General features: G+C 41.3%; 1 protein-coding gene across 2 annotated transcripts in view; it reads right to left on the minus strand.

The window, feature by feature from the left end:
* The window catches only part of GXYLT1 (glucoside xylosyltransferase 1), a 58,835-nt gene extending 38,988 nt beyond the window's left edge, over positions 1 to 19,847 (minus strand). Inside the window, exons 1-2 of one of the 2 annotated variants that reach the window (XM_032173719.2) lie at positions 19,405 to 19,847; positions 4,377 to 4,469 (exon numbers count right to left, since the gene is read on the minus strand). In XM_032173719.2, coding sequence (XP_032029610.1) covers positions 4,377 to 4,469; positions 19,405 to 19,616 — 305 coding nt within the window. In that variant the 5' untranslated portion in view covers positions 19,617 to 19,847. The remainder of the gene's footprint in view (positions 1 to 4,376; positions 4,470 to 19,404) is intronic. The other variant, XM_032173720.2, reaches the window with a different exon arrangement.
* Between the last annotated feature and the right edge of the window lie 494 nt (positions 19,848 to 20,341).

Below are 20,341 nucleotides of genomic sequence, written 5' to 3' on the forward strand. Positions count from 1 at the left end.
AAACAAATTATCCTGTGACTATTCAGGGAATGGGGAGAGAAAAGAGCAGAGTCCTAAGAAATGCAGATCATTTAGAAAGCAGCGTTAGAGAAGTCCAGGAGGAGAGAGATCAAAGAGCTGAGTAACGGGTCTGGTCTCAAAAGCCAGAGGCTGACAGAGCTGACAGAAAAAGGAAGTAGTAAACAGTGCCAAATGGGTAAGAAAAGTAAAATTAAGCCCCAGAACAATAATTCAGAGGTGGGGTGATGATAATAAGAGTCAGGTGGCAGATAGTTGAGGTGTGAAGTTCTTTTTATTTAAAGAAGTAAACCAAGGCTGAGCACAGTAGCTCATGCCTGTAATCCCAGCACTCTGGGAAGCCAAGGCAGCAGGATCACTTGAGCTCAGTTGTTCATAACCAGCCTGGGCAACATAACGAGACAGCGAGACCTTGCCTTCACTAATACTAAAAAAAAAAAAAAAAAAAAAATTATTCGGGTATGGTGGCATGCACCTGTAGTCTCAGCTACTTAGAGGACTCAGGCAGGAGGATCACTTGAGCCCAGGAGGTCCAGGCAGCAGTGAGCCCTGGTGGTGCTACTGCACGCCAGCCTGGGTGACAAAGTGAGACCATTTCAAAAAAACAAACCAACCAAACAAAACCCAGAAGCAAAACCAGTAGGTACTTTTTTTTTCTTTTTTTTTTTTTTCTTTTTTTTTTTGAAACAGAGTCTCACTCTGTCACCCAGGCTGGAGTGCAGCGGTGTGATATTGGTTCACTGCAACCTCTCCCTCCTGGGTTCAAGCGATTCTTGTGCCTCTGTCTCCCAAGTAGCTTGGACTACAGTTGCGCACCACCATGCCTGGCTAATGTTTGTATTTTTAGTAGAGACGGGGTTTCACCATGTTGGCCAGGCTGGTTCTCGAACTCCTGACCTCAGGCGATCTGCACGCCTTGGCCTCCTAAAGTGCTGGGATTACACGTGTTAGCCACACCCCTCCAGCCAGTAGGTAGGTACTCAAAAGAAGCTTGCTGATGAAGGGAAAGAAAGGATTGAAAACAAACTGTTGTAGGGATTTTTGATTTTGTTTTAAAGACATAAAGCCAGGCACAGTGGCTCATGTCTATAATCCCAGTACTTTGAGAGGCAATGGAATAGTGTGTTGCCATTGACATGAGAAATATGAAGACCATACTATATTGAAAAGTATTAAAATTTTAAGCTCAGAATTCAAGATTAGGCCAGGGGCAGTGGCTCACGCCTGTAATTCCAGCATTTTGGGAGGCAGAGGCGGCCAGATCACCTGAGCTCGGGAGTTTGAGAACAGCCTGAGCAACATGGTGAAACCCCCTCTCTACAAAAAACAGCTGGGCACAGTGGCAGATGCCTGTAGTCCCAGCTCAGGAGACTGAGGCAGGAGAATCACTTGAGCCCAGGAGGCAGTGGCTGCAGTGAGCCAAGATCATGCCATTGCACTCCAGCCCGGGAGACAGTGAAACCCTGTCTCGAGAAAATAAAAAAAAAAAATTCAAGATTAGTCTACACCAGAATCACAACTATGTAAAAGCATATGATGTGTATGAATGATGAAAACACTTGTAATAGGAGTTGAGGCCATTTTATTTTTTATATTATGTTCACTGTATAATAAATTAATTGGGAGAAAATGATCACCCAAATAAGATTTGATCAGTTATACAAATAATTCAAGATGGGAAAGTAAGGTACCCAACTAAGGGCCCCCTGGTGCCAGGCAGAATGTGACATCAAAAGTGGTAGTAAAGGGGGATTCCAAAGAAGCTTTACCAGTATTAAAGTAGATACTGAGATGGAGGGCAAGAATGATTTGGCAGTTGTATGGCATTTGGGCTTGTATGCATATTTGAAATAGGGTGATTAAATCTGAGGGAATCCTTAGTTCTAAATAAGAAACTAAGTTTGAGAAATTTTTACATAATTATATGACACAAAATGTTTGCTTTTTTTAATGTAATAGCATGATATAATGGATGCAATATTACGGGTAGAAAGTATAACAGAGGAAAGGCATACAACTTCTGAAGTCTCAAATTTAGGTTACAGGCACAAGGCTTACAACATTATGTATCCATCACATATAATTTATTCCACGGAATACTTGGGAGCATTAGGAAAATGAGTTAGAGGAGCCAAAACAAAAGGAATGGTAAGCAGAGAGTCTAGGATTCCAACTAGGTAAATTTCCCTGGGACACTCCCGAAGTCAGTAAGGAGGAAAGATTATTATTACTCACGCTGTAATTTACAAAAGGGTCTGGGTGGTATAAATCAGAGTATGCTGAACCTTTCAAGTTTACCCAGCTTCAAGCTAGTGGAATTACGTGGCAAGGCAAAGTGGTTCTTGTCAATACTATATTCATTTGCAAATATTCATAAGAATGAAAACATACAAAGCTTCAATTATCCAAAATTATAACCAATCTTAAAGGTTAGATTATCTTTAAAAGTTAATTTTTAAAAGTTGGAATATTACTTGGCTCATATTAAAATTTCAATCACCCAATCTCTTCCACAGCAACAGGATATAACTAAACTATCTGATTTGAACCTATTCCCCACCACTTCTTCATGGGATGCATACTGTATTGAGAATGCAAGAATTTACAAATATGTACAATTAATAGATACTTAAAATGCAGTTCTTACAGAGAGCAGAATGGTGGTTACCAGGCACTGGAGGTGAAGGGCTGGGAGAGAGTATGTGATGGAAAGATGTTGACCAAAGAATACAATACAAACTTCCAGTCAGAAGGAATAAGTTCTCAAGATCTACTGCACAGCAAGGTGACTACAGATAATTATGTTTATTTCAAAACTGCAAAGAGAATAGGTTTTAAATGTGCCCATTACAAAAACAAGATAAATATGTAAGATGATAAATATGTTAATGAGCTTGATATAATCAGTCCACAATATATACAGACACCAAAACATCACTTTATGCCCCATAAATACATACAATTATTGCCAATTAAAAATAAATTTTTAATTAAATTTTTAAAAATGAAGTTCTTCCTATCTCAAACACTTCACCTCCTGTCCTTGAAACTAGCTAATTTCCAGATTATCATCTAGTCACTCCCTCCAAGAAGTCTTCCCTGATGCTTTAAGATGACTCATCAAAGCCACAACTTGTCACACTCTATTGTAATTTCAGGTTTACTAGTGTGAAACTCCCATCAGAATGTAAGCTCCAAAAGGATGGAGCCACAATTAACCTGACCCAAGGGTCCAGTGCTTACCACCTAGCACAGCGTGTGGCAAATATAATGAGTAGAATTAATATTTATTTGTTTTTTTGAGAGAGGCTCTTGCTCTGGGCTGAAGAGCAGTGGCGTGATCACAGCTCACTGCAACCTCAACCTCCAGGGCTCAAGCAATCCTCCCACCTGAGCCAGCGCATGCCACCATGCCTGGGTAATTTAAAAAAAAAAAAAAAAAAAACTGTAGAGACAGCGTCTTGCTTTTGTTGCCCAGGCTGGTCTTGAACTCCCGGGCTCAAGCAATACTCCCGCCTCAGCCTCCCAAAATGCTATTACAGGTGTGAGCCACCATACCCAACCTAGACTATTTAAATGAATCATAAAGATGCAGTAAAAATAGATACTCTTCTAAGGAATTTTACTCTTGGGAAGAGCATTTCAAACCTTTGCCCCACTCTCCTCTGCCACTATATCAGGGAGATAGTCTGAGAGTCACTGCCTTAACCTATTCTTATCAATACTTGTTTCTTTCATTGAAGATTAGAGCAGGAAGGGACCTAAAAGGTCAGGCGACCCAATACCTTCATTATCCAGAGAAGCGAATAAAGCTGAACTAGTCAGTAACTTAAAAGGTCAATAAACATTAAAGGAAGAAGTAGCCAGGAGCTGCTCCTCCATTTGCTCCTCCATTAAATACTTATCTTTATTCTCCTATTCCCCAGTATTCAATCTCTCTACTAATAACTAATATAATCCTTCTCCAGTTGTTCCCATCCACTACAGTACACAAGCTTTAATTTAGACAAATGCCATATATTTTATATATATATTTATCTGTAAATGTCAGTAGAAGCCTATTTTTATCTCTGTTTATCACTTTATCAACTGTTACCAAAAGTTAGATTATAAATTCTCTTAAGAACAGTGGTTTGTCTTAATAACATCTAAGAAAATTTAAAGCATTTATACACAGTATGTACTAAAAAATAGTGATAACAACTACAAAATGGGAAAAATAGAAAACCCAATCAGAAAATAAATTATGTGTATAATATCATAAGAAACATTTTTACATCCTATTACAGTCAAAGGTTTTATTATCAACTATCTAACCTTATCTACACTGATCTACCAATTAAATATTAAGTGCCTACCTAAAAGCCGCTTCCCAAAAGCAGTTCATTCCACAAACATCAGAGGGCAGCATCCAATAGGGATTCCAGTAACACAGAGAGAAATCTTTACACCTAACAGAGTAAGACAGAAATAAGAGTCCTGTGTGAGTATTTTGGTTTGGAACTAACAAGGAATTTACTCAGTAACACGATAACTTACTGTTCTATTTTAAAGCAAATAAAATTGTAAATCCAAATTGCTATGATAAAGATTTTGGAAAACTGATTTCTCCCTTACTTAGGGCACCATTATTTTAAATAGTACTTTAAAACCTTGAAGGTAGATTATACTATAGATTGGGAAACCGTTTTTCCGTCGGAAAGTCTCCCGATATATTAAAATCCCCTCCTCAGATAACACAGACAAATATGTCTTCTAAAATTTTCTTCACAGGCTACACATACACCCCTAGAACAAAATCCGTTTGGGACAAACAAAATATTTGCTTATCCTCAAACATAATAAAAATGCCACAAATGCTGGCAGAAAGGGAAAAGAAGATCTTTAAATGCTTTTAAATTAATCCTCAACCCAAACTACTTGTATGGTGTTTTAAACTGAAAAATAAATCATAATGGCCAAGATGTATATGAAAACGGTCAACATCACTAATCATCAGGGAAATGCACATTAAAACCACGAGATAACATCTCACCCAGTTAAAATGGTTATTATCAAAAAGGCAAAAAAACAAATCCTGGCAAAGGTATGAAGAGAAACGGAAACACTCATACACTGCTGGTAGGAACATACATTACTACAGCCACCATAAAAAAAACAGTATACAGATTCCTCAAAAAACTGAAAAGAGAACTACCATATGATCCAGCAACCCCACTGCTCTGTGTGTATGTATACATACATATACACACATACATAGACGGGCACAGTGGCTCACATCTATAATCCCAGCACTTTGGGAGGCTGAGGTAGGTAGACTGCTTGAGCTAGGAGTTCAAGATTAGCCTGGTCAACATAACAAGACTCCGTCTCTAAAAATAAAAAATTAGCTGGACATGGTGGCATTTACCTGTAAGTCCCAGCTACTCAGGAGGCTGAGGTGGGAGGATGGCGTGAGCCCAGGAGTTTGATGCTGCAATAAGCTGTGACTGTGCTACTGCACCCCAGCCTGGCTGAACAGAGCAAAAGAGACTCTGTCTCAAACAAACAAAAAAAAATTTTTAACCGCCCTGCCCCCAAAAATCCTGGAAATCATGCTGATATTCACAGCCTAGTATCATTATCTACATTATCTCAGTTCCATATTATACGAGCTAAAATGGAAGATCAAGTCTGGTCTTTCTTGTTAGGTTGCATGTTGGAGCCAAAAAGGAAAAAAGAAAACACCTTATATTACAAAAAAAATTGTTTTTCATCGTGATTTCTTTCCAAAATAGTAGTCTACAAGTCACTGGGTACTAAAGTATGTATGAAGTCAGGGTGAGTCACTAAACCAGGTCACTTCATTATCTCATCACTATGCAGCTTTGTTTTCTCTCATTATGAATTCAATTATGAGTTACTGTGCTTATATCAAATGGTCTATGAAATTTCTGATTTGCAAAAATCTGATCACATCTCTTACAAGTGGCAACAGTCGAAGGCAGGGGTTCTCAGCCCTGGTGGAGGGTGCCACACAAGACCTATTAAATCAGAATCTCTAGAAACAGGGTCTGGCACTGGTGGTTTTTAAAATGCTGCCTAAGTAATTGTGTATACTACTGCATAAAGAACAACAAGGTTGGAATTTCTTAATCAACAGAAAAAAGTTACATTATAACTTTGTTTTCCTCTAAAGAGACACCATATTCTAGCATAGCACAAAAGGCTACATATCTTCACTTAAAAGGCTGAACCAGAAAGAGAAGAAAATGTGTATATATCAGTAAAACTTATGACTTGATTAGAAAATCTGTGTTTGTACCCTCTCAGGCATGGCTATGTATTTTAAGTCTTTGATTTCATACCACACAGTCAGACTCATTGATGGTAATAAAAACTAACACTTAAGAGTTCTTTTCAGATTCAAGCACTTTCACAACCATTTAGACTCACAAGAAACATTTTAAGGTAGGTATGATCTCCGTCTTTCAGATACAGATGATATCACAGCTTTATTTCAACAAATCCACAATTTATTTACAATCAACACCTAATGTGTACCTTTGTTCTATGAAGAAGATAACTAATCAGGTTATTCCATATCCCCTGTCAAACTCTACAACAGTGAAAAATGGAAATGGAAATCTCAAAAACAAATTCAATTTTTCTATAAAATTAATTAAAATTATATATATTTAACAATACCATTTGCAGCCTCAACTTGTACTTTAAGTTACAAAACAAATCAGTTATGTGTTGTTTTCCGAACCTGCCTGGTCCTCAGGTCACTTGTTAAAAATACAGATATAGGATCCTATCCCATACCCAGTTAATCAAGACTCCCCAGAGAAGTGGCCTAAGAAGCTGAATTTTTCACCAATATCCCCAGGTAAGTCTTAAAATCAGACCTGAATGAGAAACACTGTGTATCAAGGGATAACTAGAGTCAGCTTGAACTTTTTTTATCGAAGTACTGATAATAATTTCTCTTATGATAATCCTGTTTACTACAACTTAAAAATGATTAAATTTTTGAAAATTTGTGTTTCTACGAATACTTCAATCAATACATGTTATTAAGTACCGTTTAGAAAAATTTTTAAAGCCTAACAAACAAATTACCCACCACTATTAACATTTTCATATCTTAACTACCCCATATTTCAAAAATATCTTCCTACAAATATTTGACTAGAAAAGTTAACGTGCATGTTGTCAACATGCAGAAGTTGCTGAAACTACTTGATCTTCGTTAGTCTCAAGAAAACGCCTATGTGAGCTAGAGAGCACACCTCAAACTCCCTGTTCTCAGGAAATATCCAACAGGGAGCTTCTAACTCAAAAGACCCTCTTGCAGTATTACAATTAAACTGTATTTGGGGGTAATGATTTGTTTTGTTTTTTTTTTTAAAGTTGATGCAAGATGACGAAGCCACAGACATGAGAATTAAATTCAACAAGACCAACATATTGAACAACTTAGTAACGAGTTTAAATTTTGTGAAGCTTTGAGCCACACCAAGAGCCCTACACTTCTGCTAGTACCAAACTAGGTGCCAAGTATGGTGGACTAAGGATGATCACACATCTGACACTTCTATTAAGAAGTAGGATCTGCTGCGCGCAGTGGTTCATGCCTCTAATCCCAGCACTTTGGGAGGCCAAGGTAGGCGGATGACTTGAGGTCAGGAGTTCGAGAATGGCCTGGCCAACATGGTGAAGCCCCATCTCTACTAAAAAAAATCAGTCAGGCGTGGTGGTGGTTGCCTGTAATCCCAGCTACTCAGGAGGCTGAGGCAGGAGAATCGCTTGAACCCAGGAGGCGGAGGTTGCAGTGAGCCAAGATCATGCCATTGCACTCCAGCCTGGGTGACAGAGCAAGACTCTGTATCAGAAAACCAACCAACCAACCAACCAAGTAGGATCTAACTCCCCTTATCCAGAATCTAAGTGGGCTCTGTGATTGCTCTGACAAATAGAGTACTGAATATAATACTGTACCAATGTCCAGACCCTTGCCTTAAGACTTCCACATCCTATTTCTTGGAACACTCTTTGAACCTGATCTTTACATCGTAAGAAGCCCAAGTCACATTGAGAAGCCACTTGGGAGAATGCAGATCAACAGCCTCCACTGAGCTCCTAGTCAAAAGCCAGCATCAACTGCTAGCCATGTAAAAGAATCACAATGCCACACCATTCTGATCTACCAACCTACTGGTTCCTCCCCAACTCACAGAAAACTAGCATCTGGTTCACAGTCCTCGTCTCAGTACCAAATCCTACTTTCCTCTAACCATTCATTTGGTAAATCAATAAATTTTCTACCGAATGACAACCTACACAGGCCAAACACTGGCAACACAACAGTGAGTAAAATGGACATGGATTATACTGTCTAGTGGGGTATAACAGAATGTCATCTCAGATACTGCAATGTGGGAGACCTAACCAACACCTAGGTTACACAATTCTTTAACTCCAGTAACTCTTACCTCCTTTTCCCTTCAGTGAAAAATGGCAAATGCTGGCCAGGCACAGTGGCTCACACCTGTAATCCCAGCACTTTAGGAGGCTGAGGTGGGTGGATCGCTTGAGCCCAGGAGTTCAAGACCAGCCTGGGCAACATGGCGAAACCCCATCTCTACAAAGAATAAAAAAAAAAAAAATTAGCCAGGCATGGTGGTGTGTGCCTGTAGTCCCAGTTACTTGGGAGGCTGAGTTGGGAGGATAGTTTGAGCCCAGGAGTTTGAGGCTACAGTGAATTGTGATCATGCCAATGCACACCAGGTCTGGGCGACAGAGTGAGACCCTCTCTGACAAAAAAAAAAAAAGAGAGAGAGAGAAGAAAAAGTAAAAAATGACAAATCCTGGACCCTGTCATCACCTGAAACTGCAATCCAATACCTCATCTCAGACTAGTCTCTGATCTAATAATTATGGTTCTTTTTTCTGAGACAGGGTCTTGCTCTGTCGCTCAGGGTGGAGTGCAGTGGTACCAACACAGCTCACTACAGCCTCAATCTCCTGGGCTCAAGCTATCCTCCTGCCTCAGTCCCCAGGGATCTAGGACTATAAGCATGTGCCACCAGGCCTGGCTAATTTTTAAAAATATTTTTGTAGAGATAAAGTCTTGCTTTGCTGCCCAGGCTGATTATTTATATCCCATTACATGTGTGGAAATCACTCAGCCCTCCAATCACACGCTTCCTAAGTATAAGCTCCCTCCTTTACCCATTTCCCTCCCTACTCAGACTACATCATATGGTTCATCCATTCACGTTCCTATACCTGCAACTTCCACCTTCTTCTTTCACCATACCTTTTCAGCACAATCTTCAGTTGAAACTGAGCCGTTCATTTGCATTCTCAGATAAATACTGAAGAACAGTTAATGACATGACTATGCTGATTAGTAGAAATAGAAATTAACTGTCTTCCCCTTAGCTAGTCTCATACCTATTACCAACTTCATATGCATCTCCTTGTTGCCCATCTTCTTCTCAGGAGTCCTTAAAGACCTTCTTGCATCAATTAGTCTGTCTTTCTCCTTAACTGGCAATCTCTATTTGTGTAGTAGACTGTATTACTGTTCAGTTATTCACTCCCCACATTTAACTATAAAAGGATTATACAACCCTATTCCTTACCATGGGCCTTGCCTGCCTGATAGGGGAGGCATATATCCCTGCATCATTTATTGACTTTGACCTTATTCAAGTTACTTGCTTTGGCCAAAATAATATAAAAAGACATGATACTGTGGCATCAAAGTAGAAGCTTCAAATGGGACTGTGTTGTTCAATCTGGCTTCTTGCTCATCCGCTACCACAAGACTAGGCATGTCCAATGTATGGACTGCTCCTTCAGCTTGGATCCCAGGATGAGAAGATATATCAAGCAAAGTCATAGCCATAGACATGTAATGTGTGCAAGAAATAAATGCTTGCTATTGTAAACTGCTAAGATGTATGGGGTTGTTACAAAGCAAAGCAGAATAACACAAACACAATTCCCTTTTAAAGTGTGTAATTCAATGGTTTTTAGTACATTCAGAGTTGTGCAACCATGACTCACCAATTAAATTCCTCAGTATATACTCAAGAGAACTGAAAACATGTTCACAGAAAAACTGTGCATGAATGCTCAGAGCAGCACTATTCATAATAGCCAAAAAGTATAAAACAACTCAAATGTCCATCAAATAATGAGCAAAATGTGGTATATCCATACAATGGACTATTATTTGTCCATAAAAAGGAATGAAATATAGTGATATATGCTACAGTGGATAAACCTTGAAACATTATGCCAAAAAGAAAGCCAGACTCAAAAGACCACATACGGTGTGATTCCTTTATGTAAAATGCCCCAAACAAGTAAACCTCTGCAGACAGAAAGTAGACTCGTGGTTGCTTAAGACTCGGGGACTGAGGAGTGCAAGGTGGGAGTTACTGCTAATGGATACAGGGTTTCTTTGGGGGGTAATGATTTACTTCACAAAGGTTTAATGCAGTCAAAATTGGATGGGAAAAATCAAGTTATAGTTAAATTGATCATAATTCAATGTCAAAAAACACACAGTATATAGGAAAGATGTTTTTCTTTCTTTACTGGAAATATAAGAGCACATGCACTAGTGAATACATATGCTGCATACCATTAAAAAAATCATAAAACACTTAGATACTGCTGTAAGGAGTGAAGTAATTTGTTTATAGTTTCTTAACTCCCAAATATCCATTTTCCCATTTTGAAAAACTGGTTTTGGAGATTAAGACAAAGAGTAGAAACTCACACTGAGAACTTATGACGTATCAGTGGCTTATTAGAAGCAATAAGATAAATTAGCAAAAGCAACTTATCTGAAGACAGCACTTGCACTTTCAGGCCAAAAAGAAAAAGTTTGAAAATATGGGAAAAGTAAAGGTAGTTATCCAGGTTCTGGCTATTAGTTGCTTAAAACTGTTGAAAGCAGAATACTAAACATCCAACATTTAAAGAGGTAACTCTATTAAATAATTTTAAAGAGGCAAAGCATTAAAATGAGTTAGGTGGGTATGTCTTCACTATACCCATACTGACATTCAAAAGCACTGAAGTCCTAAAAGGGAATTTTTTCACTGTGGATCAAACTGAAATAAAATGTTACTATGGCTCATCCTTAAGTTTAATAAGGCATAAAGCATCTAGCTCTAGGTAGCTTGTCTACAACTGACCAAGGAGTAGCACAAGGTATCTTCGTGGTGATGAAACAATTCTGTATCCTAATCCTAATTGTGGGGGTGGTTACACGTATTTACACGTGATAAAACAACGCTCGGCACAACAATAGTTGTCGAACTTGAAGTTTACTTAAAACCAATTACATAAGGTTTTTTATACATACATACATACATACATACATACATAAATACATACAAACAAACAAGTCGCCCAGGCTGGAGTGCAGGGGTGTGAACACGGTTCATTGCAGCCTCAACCTCCTGGGCTCAAGCAATCCTCCTACCTCAACCTCTGAAGTAGCTGGGACCACAGGCGCACGCCACTATGCCCAGTTAATTTTTTGTATTTTTGTTGTTGTTGAGAGAGTGTTTTGCCATGTTGCCAAGGCTGGTCTAAAACTTCTGGGTTCAAGCAATCCACCCACCTTTGCCTCCTTGCTAGGATTACAGGTATGAGCCACCATGCCTGGTTGTACTTTTAAGTTAAACTAGAAAAAGTAATTTTCATTTCAAAATGTCCAAGATAGGAGGCTTCCGTGAAAACTATGCAAAACTTATCAAAGAGTCAGTGATACGAGACAAGCCTGACCAACATGGTGAAACCTCGTCTCTACTAAAAATACAAAAATTAGGCCAGGCGCGGTGGCTCACGCCTGTAATCCCAGCACTTTGGGAGGCCGAGGCAAGAGGATCACAAAGTCAGGAGATCGAGACCATCCTGGCTAACAAGGTGAAACCCCGTCTCTACTAAAAACACAAAAAATTAGCCAGGCTTGGTGGCATGCACCTGTACTCCCAGCTACTTGGGAGGCTGAGGCAGAAGAATCACTTGAACTCAGGAGGCAGAGGTTGAAGTGAGCTGAGATCGCGTCATTGCACTCCCACCTGGGCGACAGAGCATCTATTTCAAAAAAAAAAAAAAAAAAGAAAGAAAAAGCGGATCACAAGGTCAGGAGATCGAGACCATCCTGGATAACACGGTGAAACCCTGTCTCTACTAAAAATACAAAAAATTATCTGGGCATGGTGGCAGGCGCCTGTAGTCCCAGCTACTGGGGAGGCTGAGGCAGGAGAATGGCGTGAACCCAGGGGGCAGAGCTTGCCTTGAGCCGAGATCATGCCACTGCACTCCAGCCTGGGTGACAGAGCGAGACTCCGTCTCAAATTAAAAAAAAAAAAAAAAAAAAAGTCAGTGATAAATTTAGGCATATTCAGCATAAATATTTGACAGTATGAATGAAGTGCTGCTGCAAAGCAGTAATGCAACTTCAAGGCATGTATACCCTCCCTGTGACTGTGCAAGAGAAGCAAAGATGCTTATGGACACATTAAAGGAGGCCATTCCCATGATACTGCCAAATCACTGTTATTTAATTTTCAACTAAATTGTTTCCAAGTCAGGCGCGGTGGCTCACGCCTGTAATCTCAGCACTTTGGGAGTCTGAGGCATGCAGATCACCTGAGGTCAGGAGTTCGAAACCAGCCTGGTCAACATGGGGAAACCCCGTCTCTACTAAAAATAAAAAATTAGCCAGGTGTGGTGTCATGCGCCTGTAGTCCCTGCTACTCAGGAGGCTGAGGCAGGAGAATCACTTGAACCCGGAAGGCGGAGGCTGTAGTGAGCCGAGAGAGCACCACTGCACTCCAGCCTGGGTGACAGAGACTAAATCTCAAAAAAATAAATAAATAAATAAACAAATAAATAAATAATTTCCAGACAACTTAATTTCTAGCTCTAAGTAAGACCTTCTTTTTCTTAAATTTCTAATTTCATTAATCCTCGGCAAGTAGGAAAAGGACTGCTTATATATAAATGACACTGAAATAATCACCTACCCATTTCAAAGAAAAAGCCTCACACAATATACCTCCTCTACCCCCCCCCAGCTCCCCTACAAAGCTGGATTGATTTAAATCTAAAAAAGGGAGGGGAAAAAAACTGGTAGAAAGCTTTCTTATGCATAATAAAGGTAAACACGATAAAGTAAAAAGTAGCCAATCTGAAAACAAAAATCGTAAACCTCATACAGTACACACATTATGAACAAAATTTAAGTTTATACGTAGGGGGAAGTACTTCCAATAAGTACGGCATATAGATAATGATCTTACTGCTTTAAAATAAGATTTTCTAGGCAGGGTATGGTGGCTCATGCCTGCACTTTGGGAGGCTGAGGCAAGTGGATCACCTGAGGTCAGGAGTTCAAGACCAGGCTGGCCAACATGGTGAAACCCCGTCTCTACTAAAACATACAAAAAGAAAAAAAGAAAAAAAAAAAAAAAAAAGCTGGGCAGTTGGCACACACCTGTAATCCCAGCTACTTGTGAGGCTGAGGCAGGAGAACTGCTTGCACCCGGGAGGCGGAGGTTGCACTGAGCTGAGATCATGCCACTGCACTCCAGCCTGGGCAATGGAGCGAGACTCCGTCTCAAAAAAAAAAAAAGCCAGGTGTGGTGTGCACACCTGTAGTCACAGCTACTCGGGAAACTAAGGTGGGAGGATCACTTGAGCCCAGAAGGTTAAGGCTGCAGCGAGCCATGATCTCAGGCCACTGTACTCCAGCTTGGGTAACAGAGTGAAACCTTGTCTCAAAAATAAAAAACAAGACTTCTAAATCAAAAGTACGTATTATTTTTTCATCAGTCAAGTAACTTTCCCCTCCAAAAGCACAGAATATTTTAATTAATTACTAGTATTTATTAAATACTATGTGTCAGGTTTGGACTAAGAATTTGCTATGGTCTGAATGTTTGTGTCCCCTCAAAATTCGTATGTTGAAATCTAATTACTAACATGATGTTAGGAGGTAGGGCCTTTTGGTAGGTGATTAGGTCATGAGAGCAGAGCCCCCATGAATGGGATTAGTGGGGGGCCTTATAAAACGGGCCTGCCTCGCCTCTTCTATCATGTGAGAACACAGGGAGAAGGCGCCATCTATGAACCAGGAAATGGGTCCTCATCAGACACTGAATCTGCTGGTGCCTTGACTTGGATTTCTAGTCTCCAGAACTGTAAGAAATAAATTTCTGTAGTTTCTAAGCTCTCTAGTCGATGGTATTTTGTTATAGCAGCCCGAAACTAAGATAACACTTCACAAATATGTAACATAGATACCACTATGATCCTTCAATGACCTAAAATACAAGGTACAGGGCACTGGTTTTATGTAAGATGTTTTTGCAATAACAAAGCAGAGATTAAAGTGGCTTTAGTAAGTAATTCAACTTTCTTTACTGTTCACTGACTCAACTCTCTTCTTCAAACATAACTGCAGAAAAAAAGAGGGAAAAAGGGCTGGGCACGGTGGCTCATGCCTGTAATCCCAGCACTTTGGGAAGCCGAGGTGGGCGGATCACAAGGTCAGGAGATGGAGACCATCCTGGCTAACATGGTGAAACCACGTCTCTACTAAAAATACAAAAAATTAGCTGGGCATGGTGGCCGACATCTGTAGTCCCAGCTACTTGGGAGGCTGAGGCAGGAGAATGGCATGAACCCGGGAGGCGGAGCTTGCAGTGAGCTGAGATCGCACCACTGCACTCCAGCTTGGGCAACAGAGCGAGACTCCATCTCAAAAAAAAAAAAAAAAAAAAAAAAAAGGCGGGGTGGGGGGGGGACCTTCACTAAAAACAGTAGTGTGAAAATAGTGCCCAAACTATTCTCAATTTTTGGTTTTATAACAAGCTGGAGCACATATCTAAAACATAAATTCCTGGACCCCACTGCCAGGGCATTTTGATTTAACAGGTCTTAACTGGAGCCCAATGACCAGAATTTTTCCCAAAGGTCAGAAATTGGAAGAAAAAAAAATATCCCTACTTAAAATTTAAATTACCAAAATGATATTAGCTAAAATGTTGTTGTGTCAGGCACCATACTAGGTACTCTATATCAGCTATTTAATTTCAATTCTCACAAACAACTCAATATCATACTATTCTCTCTGATGAAGAAAACAAGTTCAAGGTCAACACAGTCAGTAAGGGGCAAAGCTGAAGTCTGCCACTCCAAAACTCTTACTTTCTATTCTTTAAGTTCTCAGTATATAACACCAGTGTTCCCAGGATCCAGCAGAAATGATAACTCTATGGCCTAACCAGATCTAAAAAAGAAAGTGAAATAATTACCTCCCTGTGTGACAAGGAGACACATAAGGAGACTCCAAGGGCATGATGGGTCCAGAAATGGTATCACTGAAACATTTAGTAATTTCCTGATTCCCCACTACCAATACTGCTGTATAGCCCCAGGCAAAATTTTGATAATCAATGTCAGGACTTATCAGTGAAATATGATAATTTAATCATCCTGAGTAACTAAAATGCAAAAAGTAACTAAAATGCAACAAAGTGGTATGAAGTAGTGATGTCCGGTAATAACTACTGCTTTCTGTCAAACACCTTAATACAGTCTGTCCACACTGAAAAGCCTGAGTCTCTCCTCGTAGAACAGCCACTGCCTACCCAGCATTCCTTCTCCTTTGAGGCACCCCTCCTCTCCAACACCAATCATGTTATTCTGTCTGCCATAGGGATGTGCAAGTGACACAGAGCCAACAAATCAGAGCTCCCCATCCCAAGTAACACTGACTGGTCCACAAACGGGCATGCAATCCAAGCAAGTCCAATGACAGCCTTTTCCTAGGATTTTGTATTTGAGATTAGAGAATAAAACCTGCAAGAACAGAAAAACCCCATGAACAAAGTTTTGTCTTTAGTGGAAAAGAGTCCCCAGTCCCTAAGTTCCTTTGAGCTGCCCTGCTATCTGCAGTTTTTCCTTCATTTTAAAAACTGTATAAGCCTATAAATATGTTCTGCTTGAGACAGTTTTACTGAATTTTCATCAAAGACAACTAAGAATTCTATTACAAATTAAGTAAGGTAATCTAATGTACAGCCTGATGACTATAGTTAACAACGTGTATAGTATATCTAAAATGTGCTAAGACAGTAGATCTTTAGTGCTTTCACCACACACAAAAAAAACCCTATGTGAGGTGATGATGTTAACTAGCTTAACTGTGATCATTTCTCAATGTATATGTATGTCAAACTATCAAGTTGTATGCCTTAAACATATACAATCTCTATCAATTATACCCTAATAAAGCTAAAAAAAATGTTAAGTATTATCTACATTTTACAGGCGAGGAAATTAAAACACAGGCAAGTGACACAATTTAGAGAAAGTCTCACAGCAACCAGAGCCAGAATACTGAGAACACGGGTTTATCTGACTCCAAGACCCATGTATTTTCTGATTATTAAAATCATGGCTTCAAACAGAATACACTAACGGATAAGAGATTCCACTGAAAAACTGTTCCTTTCATTTTAAAGTTACTTCAAGGACTCCAAGTCTTTTGTCGTCATGAAATTCTATACTATGAATAGTTTTTATAAGATCTGACCAATGGAACTTACTGGGTACAAACCTAGATCCCGTGTTTAAAATAAAAGGAAAGAAATAATAGTTACAATCTTTCAAGTAAGATGTTATCAAAAAAGGCAAAAATGCAATAATACCTAAGTACTACTGAAAAGAGAAAGCTGCTGGCTTGCCCCATAGCCCCACTGCCCAGAGTCCACTATCTAAACTAGACCCTTATCTTTCTTTACAGAAAGAGCTCTTTCTTTCATTATCATTATACTTTAAGTTTATAACACTCAAAGGATACACAGTTTCTTTTTTTTTTTTTTTTTGAGACGGAGTCTCGCTGTCGCCCAGGCTGGAGTGCAGTGGCGCGATCTCGGCTCACTGCAAGCTCCGCCTCCCGGGTTCACGCCATTCTCCTGCCTCAGCCTCCTGAGTAGCTGGGACTACAGGCACCCGCCACCGCGCCCGGCTAATTTTTTGTATTTTTAGTAGAGACGGGGTTTCACCGTGTTAGCCAGGATGGTCTCGATCTCCTGACCTCGTGATCCACCCGTCTCGGCCTCCCAAAGTGCTGGGATTACAGGCCTGAGCCACCGCGCCCGGCCAGGATACACAGTTTCTAATCCTCCTCCAAAATTGATTTGCTTTGGATCTTGGCCAAATGATTTATACATGAAGAGGTTAGGGATTTCTATACTGTATCTCATGGTGGCCAAAAAAGTTAATTTTTTTTTTTTTTTTTTTTTGAGACAGGATCTTGCTCTGTCACCCAGGTTGGATTACACTGGTGCAATCATAGCTCACCATAACCTTGAACTCCTGGGCTCAAGTGATCCTCCCATCTCAGCCTCCCAAAGTGCTGGGATTACAGGTGTGAAACACCACATTGTTAATTTTTTTTTTAATTTTTTATTTTTTGTAGAGATGGGTTGTTGACCAGGCTGGTGTCAAACTCCTGGCCTCGAGCAATCAGTCATCCCCACTCAGCCTCCCCAAATTCTGGGATTACAGGCGTGAGCTACTCAGCGTTGCCAAAAGTTGATTTAATTCTATGAGATTTCTATAAAAATGTTATAAATGACGATATGTAAAATAGGGTCCTGAGGTCTTAGTAATTCTCGTGATCTTAATCTAACCATAGGGTAAAACTTCACAATCCAACTTTTCCACGTTGTTCCCCTGCCCAAATGGTTTCTTATGCGCGCAAATGTGGTAACATGTTATTCTTCATCACATTTTTACAAAGAGAGATAGATACACCTGTAGTTCTTAGATGTACACCTTATTTAAAATAAAGAGTAATGCTACTCAAAGGACCTAAAAAAGTACAGCATTTCGGTTGACTCAACCCTGACACATAAAACTTAACATTTCAGTAATGATTCTATTGGATGTTTATTAAAACTGAGGCTATTTTCAAAAATTTCAAATAATTTTATTTAAATCAGCTGGTCAAACAAAATTTGTAAATTTCTGTCACAAAATATCTAAGACCAAGGCACTAAAAATGTAATGCTAACATCAGTCTAATTTCATTCAGTATTTAATTAAAATGTTGCTTCCTTACAATTCAGCCCAATATAAAAATAATTCCCTTTCCATAATTGCAAATGCTTCACAATAACATACTAGGCCATAAACAGTTTAGCTTCAACCTGTCATTTTTCACGAGCTCATTCAAGTCTTCAGTGACTGCTTTCTCCCAGGACAGACAATTGAGGGTCCTGATGTAGGAATTACCCCGACTGTAATCCAATCGCAGGGTAAAAACATGACAAGTCCGCTTTCCACGCTGCTCCTCTGCCCAAACTTTCCCCTTTCATTCTAGGAATGACCATCAACTCTCAAACTGATGTTAAACAACAGCCCACAGCTGACCTATACTCCCTCTTCCGACAAACCCTATACTTCTCTACATCAAAGCAGCATCTGCCAAGTCCTGGTAGGGAGCACTTCAGGTCGTTCCCAGAGAGGTGCCCATACATAAGGTGGAAGTGTCCATGCTGCAAGGCAGTGCAAACGGTCAGATTTCAAGCATTCATAATGCGTTGACAGAAACATTTTTTTTCTGTTTAAATCTCATGTTGATTCCTACTCTGGCAGTGATTTGTGCAAATCCACCTAAGTGATTATGTCGCTTTTTAAATACCGATTGGTCAAGAAAGGTAACTCCATCCCATCCAACAACAGACTTGAGCACGTCAAGTATCGCTCATTTTTCTTAATTTGCTCTAAGTTTCTTAATTAACTGAGTGTTTCCAAAAGAAAATTTCACGACCCGCACAAATGCCATTTCCAAATTTAACTAACCGTGGCTAATACTTAAAAGTGTAAGCGTTAACACAGGAAAATCAGCATGAGAGACAAAACACACACACATACACACACACACACACACACAATCCTTAAACACTGAACTAGGGCGCCAGCCTCATGTTTAAATATCTCAACTTGAACTCCACTGAAACAAGAGGGAATTCTCACTAGCCAGGCAGCAGTAAGCCTTTTGTGGACACCTCTTATTTTCAAAGAACCCTCTTTTTTAAAAGTTGAAAATTAATTTCTAACTGCTTTAAAGAGCGCATGACTGGGTCAAAAGACAAACACAGAAAAGTGTGGGACACTCTCAGGCGGGAGCAGCGCGGGTTTAGCCCCGGCCGGAGAGGAAGGAGGGAAATGAGTGAGGGGTCAGAGACCGCAGGAAAGACGCGGGAGACGCGGCACCGACCCGCGAGCAGCCCGGGCTAGGCCGAGCCCGCGCCCCGCGCCCGCCGCGTCCCCCACACCGGGAACTGCCCATACCTGTCCGACCCGCCAGGATGCGCTGCGGGGCTCGCGCCTCTCACGGCGCCGCGTCCGCCGCCCGCGAGCCAGGAAGCCACTGCGGCCTGCGGCTTCCCGCCACCGCCGCCCGCTCCTTCTTCCAGGGACACGGCGAGCTGGCTGAAGGCGTAAAGGAGCGAGCAGAAGCCGCAGGCCACACACAGCACCACGACGCGCAGGTAGCGCCGCATCGCCCCGGCCGCGCTCCTCCGTCTCCGCCGCCGCCGCCGCGCCCGCCCGGGCGAACTGGAGCGGAGGGAGCGGCAACGCGCAGCCGCGGGCGCAACAAGTTCCTCCTCCGCAGCCGCCGCCGCCGCCTTGTGCCCGCTCCCTTTCTTCCCTCCCCGCCCACCACCTAGGCGAGCGCAGCCGCAGCTCCGGAGCCGCAGGACTACCCGCCCGGAAGCCTGGACGCCGCCTCTGCCGCCGCGCGCCCAAGGGTCAGCGGCAGCGACGCAGCCCCGCCCCTCCCCCGGGCGGGAGGGCTGGACGCGCCGGCGCAGTTCGCGTGGGAGGGACGCAGGGCTGGCGCGCCGGGGGCGGTGTGGGCGCGCGGAACGCGGCGCCCTTGGGGGCTATAGCGAGCGCAGGCCAATGCGCAGGTGAATCGGAGCCCAGTGGGTCTCGACCGTCGAGAGGTGGAGCGAAAGCTTCAGGGCTCTGGAGGCAGTTGACCTAAATTCTAATTATGGGCCTTCCACATGGTAGTTTGTGACATTGGGCAACCTAAATTCTCTGAGCATGTTTCTTCGTCCCTAAAATGGAGCTACTATCCTCATCATGTGGTGGTCGTAAAGATTAAACTGTTTAACGCTCGAAAACCGCCTAGCACTTAGAAGACACTTGACTAGGCCACTTTCCTCTCCATCCTCCCCCAGCCTGTAAGTTTCTGTGATACTAGAATGTGCACGAGCCA

The sequence above is a fragment of the Hylobates moloch genome, unplaced genomic scaffold, assembly GCF_009828535.3.
Source record: "Hylobates moloch isolate HMO894 unplaced genomic scaffold, HMol_V3 SCAFFOLD_13, whole genome shotgun sequence".
Taxonomy (NCBI): domain Eukaryota; kingdom Metazoa; phylum Chordata; class Mammalia; order Primates; family Hylobatidae; genus Hylobates; species Hylobates moloch.